Source organism: Ailuropoda melanoleuca, chromosome 11, assembly GCF_002007445.2.
Source record: "Ailuropoda melanoleuca isolate Jingjing chromosome 11, ASM200744v2, whole genome shotgun sequence".
Lineage (NCBI taxonomy): Eukaryota > Metazoa > Chordata > Mammalia > Carnivora > Ursidae > Ailuropoda > Ailuropoda melanoleuca.
The window spans coordinates 72,805,294-72,813,460 of NC_048228.1; the positions used below are offsets into that span (position 1 = coordinate 72,805,294).

General features: G+C 37.1%; 1 protein-coding gene across 1 annotated transcript; it reads left to right on the top strand.

Annotated features, from left to right (window-relative positions):
* Window positions 1-6,678: 6,678 nt before the first annotated feature.
* On the top strand, window positions 6,679-7,963 carry LOC100466075 (cytochrome c oxidase subunit 7B2, mitochondrial). Its single transcript, XM_002917014.2, has 2 exons — window positions 6,679-6,767; window positions 7,541-7,963. The coding sequence occupies exon 2, from the start codon at window positions 7,603-7,605 to the stop codon at window positions 7,843-7,845; it is 243 nt and encodes an 80-aa protein (XP_002917060.1). The 5' UTR covers window positions 6,679-6,767; window positions 7,541-7,602; the 3' UTR covers window positions 7,846-7,963.
* The last annotated feature ends 204 nt before the right edge of the window (window positions 7,964-8,167 follow it).

Here is an 8,167-nt window from a genome sequence, read left to right on the forward strand (position 1 = left end):
GGGGGAAAATGAGTATAGTTGAAAGCACTAAGACTAAAGAAAATATAATGAGTAGTTAATGAGTCAATCACATTAATGTGATCAGGTCCATAAAAGGAATTGCCTGAATGAACACTGTGACTGTTCTCTGGATAGACTTTATTGAATACTTTTAGCATTCTGTATAGGATAGAAATGGTCTGGTTATTTAGACTTTTCCCCCCATTTTATTTTATTTTTTATTTAAATTAATTTAGCTAACATATAATACATCATTAGTTCTTGATGTAATGTTCAGTGATTCATTAGTTGTGTATAATACCCAGTGCTCATCACATCACGTGCCCTCCTTAATGCCCATCACCCAGTTACCCCATCTCCCCACCCACATCCCTTTCCGCAACTCTCAGTTTGTTTCCCAGAGTCAGGAGTCTCTCATGGTTTGTCTCCCTCTCTGTTTTCTTCTCATTTAGTTCCTGTTCCTGTGATCTGCTGCACAGTTTATTTAGACTTTGACTGTGGGAAGAATGTGAGGGAGAGTGCATACCTTATATCCCTTCACTTTTCAGGCAACATTTGCCATTTGAGAACATCAACTCACAAGTTGTCCACTCTGTTACTTCTCCCTCCTCACCTAACAACTCATTACCATAATATGCCTTTTAATTTTTTCAGGTAACATCCATTTATGTAACTTTTTAGACTTAATAAAGTGGCATAAACCACAGCCTTAAGCAAATGGCTGTACCATCCATCAATTCAGTGACTCAGGAGATGATGCCATTCATATGAAATAGAGCCATTGTTCAGCATTTCCACCAGCAGCATTGCTGCTTGCAGGGTTCCCATATTTCCTGTTACAAAAAGGCTGAAGGCTTAAGTAATCATGATGGGAGACACTTTGCAGTGTGTACACTTAATCCTTCCTTGAGCAGCGTAGTCTTCTGAGAAATACATAAATGAACAGAAGACACTGCAGGTTATGTGCGTTTTCATTTCAAGAAGATTGCCTTTTTTTATTGTTTCTTACTGTGTGTCAGTATTCTGAAGCTGTAAAAACAAGAGTAGAAATAAAAGCAGGTGGAAATAAAGGTGTTACAATTGAGCAATGTAGTCAAAGAGCCTCAGCTTCGAAAGTGTATCATTCATTATACAGCAAACCACCAGTATTACTAATACTTCTAATGTTTTTAAATGCTGCCAAATGTTTCTGTGGACTAACTTATTCCCAGGGGACTCCTATAACTCAGGTCACTCAGGTGCTGCTTTTTAAATTACCATGGTGGTGAATTCAGTTACTACTGTACTCTTCCAGTGGCCTAAAAGAATAAATGGCCTTCCTAAAATGTTTTTCTCTTTGGGAAAGTCTAGAGTGGTAGGGCTGGATAGGACCTTAGAGATTATCTGATTCACTGTTCCATAAACTTGTCTGGTGACAAGGCTCTTCTGAGAACTTTTTAAAAAGATACAGATTCTCAGGATACCCCCTGAATGCTCTGTTACAGTAAGTTTGACATGGAGTCTAGGAGTCTACATTTTGTAACAAATATTCCAGATGACTCAGCATCAGGCAGGTTTGGGAAAATCCAAATTAGTCTCAGTTTTTTTTTTTTTTTTAATTTTATAGACGAGCAAGTAGATGCCCAGATAGATTGATTCATCTAAGTTGTGTACTGCACAACATTTTTAAAATTGAGATTAGTTCAGGAAAAAATGTTGATAGGCAGTCTTTATGCAGTCCATGGCAGGGAATGGGAGAATGTATTTTCTTAGAATTTAAGCCTCTGTATTGAATAGAGCAACGCCATTTAGAGGATTATGGGAGAAGTGACAGGAGACACTTTGCTTTGTATACAACAGTGGTTCTTAACCAGGGGTGATTTTACTCACCAAGTGACATTTGACAATGTCTGGAGATATATTTTTGATGTCACAACTGAGGAGAGGAAGGTACTTCTTACTGGTGTGTATTATACAGGGGCAGGGAGGCTGCTAAACACACTGCAATGAACAGAGTCTCGCCCCACAAGAAAGAATTACTTCGACCAAAATGTCAATAGAGTCCAGGTTGGGAAACCTTGGTATTCACTTAATCCTTTCTTGAGCATCATCTCTCTGTGTGATACTTACTACTAATATTTGGGCACATTTGCGAAGTAGGATACATTTTCTAATTTTCTCTCTAAAGTTAGATAGAAAACCTTATATCAAAGCTAAGCAGGGCATTTATTGATCTGTGTTATGCTGTACTTAGACTGGATGAAGTTGATTTTTTCCTTTACAACTATACAGTAAATCATTTTAGGATCCCTCCTTCCTTCTATTCAGGTATCTAGACCTTTCTATTCCTAGAGCACCCCAATTATGTCTGCTTTGACCTTGCCGCAATCTGTACCTAGATCACCCACACTCTAATTCCCTGGAATCAGCTACAAGCTACAGTGTCAATGTCTGCTAATTTTTAACAGAATTAGACAGAATTTTGGTTCAAAATGGTAAACCAGAGGCTAAGTGAATGGACTTATTCAGTTTACTTAGAGTACCTTATTTTCCACATCAGAGTGATTTTCTTTTCCTAATATTTCTCAATTCTAGTTCCTTTCCATATGTTTTATCAGAACTTAATTCAGATCCTCATGATCAATTTCTTGAACCATTGAAATAAGTGCTTAATATTGAAATAACCTCCTACCTTTTCTGCAACTTTTGCCATCTTCCTACCCATTTTCCACCTAACAGTTATCTTTGTAAAGCGCTTTTCCCCCAGATTTTTCCCCATTCCATCAGTGGTATCTCCTCTGTAAGAATGTTTCTCAAACTTGGATTACATATGGAATCTTTTTAAAAGGGAAACAGATTCCTTCATATCATTTGTCCACCTTGAATTGCTTTATTTTAAAATCATGTATACATGTGTAAACATAAAACCAAATTTAAGATACAACTGTGAAACCAGAACAGTTTCAAATTAAAATGAACTGAACTATACAACAAAGAAAATTCAAAATTATAATATTAATTCAATATGACCATTAGTATTGTCCAGAATCTGCAACAGTGCTTGCCATAGCCATAGTTCTTTTATTTTCAGATGTCTATTCCATATAGTGAGCTGTGACATGACTCAGTTTGTCTAATTCTTCATTTTGTCCCTGGCATGAACACATTACTTAAACATGAAAGCTGCCTCCATTCTTTTCCTATTAGTTCAGGATCAATAAATGTTGTACACTAGTACAAGCAAAAAACGCAGAACAAGACAAATGCAGGCAGCAGTGATTGATAAGCTACATCATCCAGGCCTCATATTGTTATATTTCTTTAAATTGTGAAAGTAAACACACAAAACTAAGAATTCTCATTGTCAACTCACAGAAAAAGTGAGTTTGAGTGCTCTTTCCTCATTAGTGAGAAACACTGGTCTTTTGAATTGAGTCTAAATTCCATAGCCAGGCATATAAAGTCCTCACTGCGCTGCTCTTCTTTCCTCATCCGTCCAGGCTCATCTGTGGGCGTTCACTTCTTCACTTATTACCTAGTGTTACTGAGCTCACCAGTTGCCCTGCCTGCATGCTCTCTCAGCCGTCTGTGCTTTCACTTTTGCTACTTCGTCTACTGTCTGCGCTCCCAGGTTTGTTTTTTATATCTTAATCATCCTTCAAGATCTAGTCTAGGTGTCATTTCCTCTATAACCATTTCTAGAACTCCAGGTTGAAATGTAACTCCTCCTGTGGACCACGGACACCCTTTGTTCATCTCTAGCCTGTCTCCTCCCTTGTAACAGTGGCTCTGTTCATTCCCTCAGTCTACCATAAGCTTCTCGAGAGTAGGCATGGAACCACTGGCACCCATCCCAGACCCTCACACACCAGTAGTCACTCAGTAAAAATTATAGTAAACCACCTCTGGTAACTATATTGGGTTTTTGGATTTTTTTATTTCCAATACTCAGAATTGAATATACTTTAAAAAATGATAGAAAAATGGTAGTTGAAAAATGTACTAGATTTATAATCAGGGGGACTTGAATTCACATCTTGGCCTGTCATTTATTCTTATGTACAGAATGGAGATAAATAATCATCATTGCACACTGTTTCTGCAAATGTGCAAAATTCTGGGACGATGTCTGGCAAACAGGCATATATTCATTAAATATTAGTTTCCTTACTATATTAATTACTGTGTTATTTCTTTTTTTGGCCTTTAGTGATTTGAAATTTTTTTTGTTATCTGTGAAGTTTCATATATATATATATATATATATAATATTTAAATATAAATATATTTAAATATAAATATATATAATATATTATATATATATATCCTTATTGCCCTTAGAGTGAAGTCTAATATTAGATATTTTCCTAAACTGAGTTTCAACATTTCTGTATAAAGTAGATGACACAATCAATTTTTCCTTTTCATCCTCATAGGATACTTCACTCTTTTTAACTATTTATATTTATTCAGAACATATTTCTTTTCTTATATTGCCACAGGCATGAGAGAACCTCAACTTTGTTCTTATTACCTAGAGAAATCTGTCTTCTTCCATCTCTTTGTGGTCTGTTTTCATCAGAAAGCATCTACTTTGAGAGATATTTTCTTACCAGCATTATATTATTGAATTTTTTATGCTTTCATATGGATATTAGACCCTGTTGCTTCAGTTCTTCAAGTAATAGGCTTAGGTTTCTCAATAATATGAAATTTATTATAAAAGTAAGTTATATGGAATTTAATAGTATGGAAAATTTCTCTAATCCATGGATTCCCAGCTCTTGTGTTTTATAAACAGAAATAGATATAATGTAGATATGAAAGCAGCTGAGACAGATGTAGCTGATGCTGACAAGGAAAAACAAAAAAGGAATGAAAGCTGTATTTTGTTTATTATGGGATGAAATGCCAACTACAAACTACAGGAGTTCCTAAAAGAAAATTCTGAATAATGGATACTTACTGGTACAAGAAAATTCAGGCTGGGTGGAAGAAAAAGTCTTCACAGATACAGGAATAACCAAAGGATGAACCAAATTACAAAGCAATGTGATCAGTGTCACTAGAGACAAAGTATCTAAATTTCAAAGTAACATCTTGAGGATAGGAATAATGAAATCCGTTTGTCATAAAGTAACAGGCATGCATCGATGACCCACAAGAAATCCCTGTTACCACAATTATCCTCTGGTTCTGTGTTTTGGTATGGTGCCACAAGTGTTTTGGTATTGGTATTTGGTATTAAGGCTGCACCTTTCCTACCCTGACCCTTTTCACCTTCAGCCTACTTTCTGAATTCAGTCAAATTAAAACCTTATGCATTTTAGTGGAGAGATTCATGACTAACAGGGAAAAAACCAAAACAAAACAAAACAAAAAAACCCTGAATATTTGGAACCTCAGAAGAAAGGCATTTGGTTCTGTTTTTGTCCCCTTCATCACAATCATGAAGAGTACCACTTTACCATCTGGTAGGAAATAAAAGAGAACCTTAGGGTCTTGTTTTCTAAGTTGGGAATGAAGTCGTTTGAGTTGGCAAATTTCAGTGAACAGTTATAAGTTTACAAGTACTGACCTCAGGCATTTTTGATCCATGTTGCCTGCATTTGGACCGCAGTTAACATATGTCATTGCTAGAGACTGAACACTGTTTGACAGCTTGCACAAAGAAGAGAAATTGACAGAACTCCGTGTGTTTCTGCTTCCAGATCTCATGTTCAATATAACTATCTGTTTAAAAAAATTATTAGGGCTGTTATGATAGGTACATTTGATTTTTTAACTTCTCCTCAGTGTTCATTTTAACTTCTTTAGGGTTACCAGTATTCATTTATATTTCAGATTGGTTTAAAAGAACTGTTCTTTCTGTGCTTTTGTGTCAACTATTGTGTATGCAAGGTTACATCCCTGGCTCTTAAAGACCCTGTAGTCTATTTGTAGAGAATATAATCTCTCAAGAAAATGACAAGACAAGCCATGGACTGGGAGAAAATGTTTGCAAAAGACATATCTGATAAAGGACTGTTATATAGGTTCATTAATTGTAACAAATGTAACAAATTTATTAGCCTGTTAGAGGAGGGGGAAGCTATGCATGTGTGGTGTCAGCATGTATATAGGGACTCTATTTTCCACTAACTTTCGCAGTGAACCTTAAACTGTTCTAAAAAAATAACGTCTATTTTAAAAAATGATAAAGCCAATACATCATGTTAAAAGCTATGAAACAAGGGTTATAAGAAGTGTAAGCCCAGAGAAGAGGGGCTTTATCCAGCTTGACTAGGGAGATGTGGAGATTTTACAGAAGTGGTGGCCTTTAGACTGGATTTATAAGACAAATAGAATTTTACCTGTAGAAAGGTGCAAGGCAGGAATTATAGGTAAAGAAGGAGAAGGAGGGAGGTGAGGAAAGGGGTTAAAAGAGAGGGGGAAAAGGAGCAGCGGGAGGAAGTATGACATACTCTGTGAATGCCTTATAATTCTGACTGAATCCTGAGTTTATAGTAGTCACAGGTCATTGGACTTGTGGGACATGTTGCGAATTGTCATTTTGTCAGTCATGCTGATTAGAGTCTAGGGAACAAGCCATTGGCTGTTTGTGAAGAATAGAAAAGATAGCACTTACTGTGTGCTTACTTCTGTTGTTACGGATTATCACATGTAATCCTCATGTTACCAAACCCAGGTGCAGCTGCCCATCACCTGAAAGATCATCTCTCAAGAGACTAGTTTTGATTGGAAAGAAATTTGAACTTTATTCAAGAAGCTGGGAACCTGAGGAGAAGGTGGGCTCTTGTCCAAAAGCCAACTCTGAGGTTTCTGCCTGGTCCAGGGGTTTTAAAGAGGTTTGGGGTGATTAATCAGTAAAGGCAATGCAGCAGCCTTCATTTCTTGATTCATGCAGCTTCAATGCTGCCAACTACAAAAGTTATCTCAGTGAGAGGGGGGTTGTGCAGGAGGGTCTGGTTCTTGTTTCGCGATGTGCTGGAGTGTTCTCTTCTCTCTGAAAAGGAAGGCAGGGTCTATAGATGCACAGAGGGAGGCCAGTAAAGTCATCTGTGTGACTAAAAACGGAAAACATTTTGCTGAAGAACTCCTGGACTAATCAGAAAGCCGAGGCGGTTTCGAACAGACTTGCTGGCTTCTGTGGCCTGGGAAAGTTCTAGTCCTTCACTCCTCAAGGCCTATGGTCTACAAATCTCAAAGAAAGTAAATCAGTTCTGTTACAGATCAAGGACCTTAGGTGAGCAAGTAAGGAGTGTGCTAACTTTAAGCAAGTGAACCCTTAAGACCCGCTGGAGTGCTGTTACACACACAGCACGTGTTGGAGCTGGGCATTATTGTCTCAGTTTGCCATTGAAAAGACTAAGGCAAAGAGAGGTTAAGTAACTGCCAGAGTTCATACAGCTAATCGGTAGCAGAGCTGAGACTCAAATCCAGGCAGCATGGTAGCAAAGCTACATGACCGGTCACACTCTAAGGAAGCGGTGTGAGTGAAGCATTCAGAAGGAGGAACTGAATGTAGACAGATATCATCACGTATCTTTTGTTTTTCCAGGTTTTTTCCCAAGGAAGTAGGCCAACTGCTCCAATCAACGGCAGTCCCATCACAACTTCATCATGTTTCCCTTGACCAGAAATGCACTAAATAGGTTCAAGATTCGAAGCATTCAACAAATTAGGTCAAGACAGAGCCATGAAAATCATTCACGAGATTTCCATGACAAATACGGTAACACTGTACTAGCTAGTGGGACCGCTTTCTGTGTTGTTGCATGGGTGTTTATAGCCACACAGATTGGAATAAAATGGAATCTATCTCCTGTCGGCAGAGTCACCCCAAAAGAGTGGAATGATGAGTAACCATCAAAGTTACTGTGATACAAAATTGTTTCAAAATAAACTTGTCATTTAAGCACTCTGCTGCTCATTAAAATATAGCATAATTGAAGAAATAAAATACATTTGAAACCTTTAAAAAGTTGTTGAAAATACTCATTATAGTGCCTGGAAGCAAAACAGTAGCAGGTTACAGGAGATTATGAATAATAAATATTTGAAAGTAGAATTAATAATGTATTTTTAATGTATTTTTCTGGCTTAATGATTTACACTAGGTATCCCTTAGTAGGTATACACACATATGTACCTTATAAATTAGTAGGTATACACACATATGTACCTT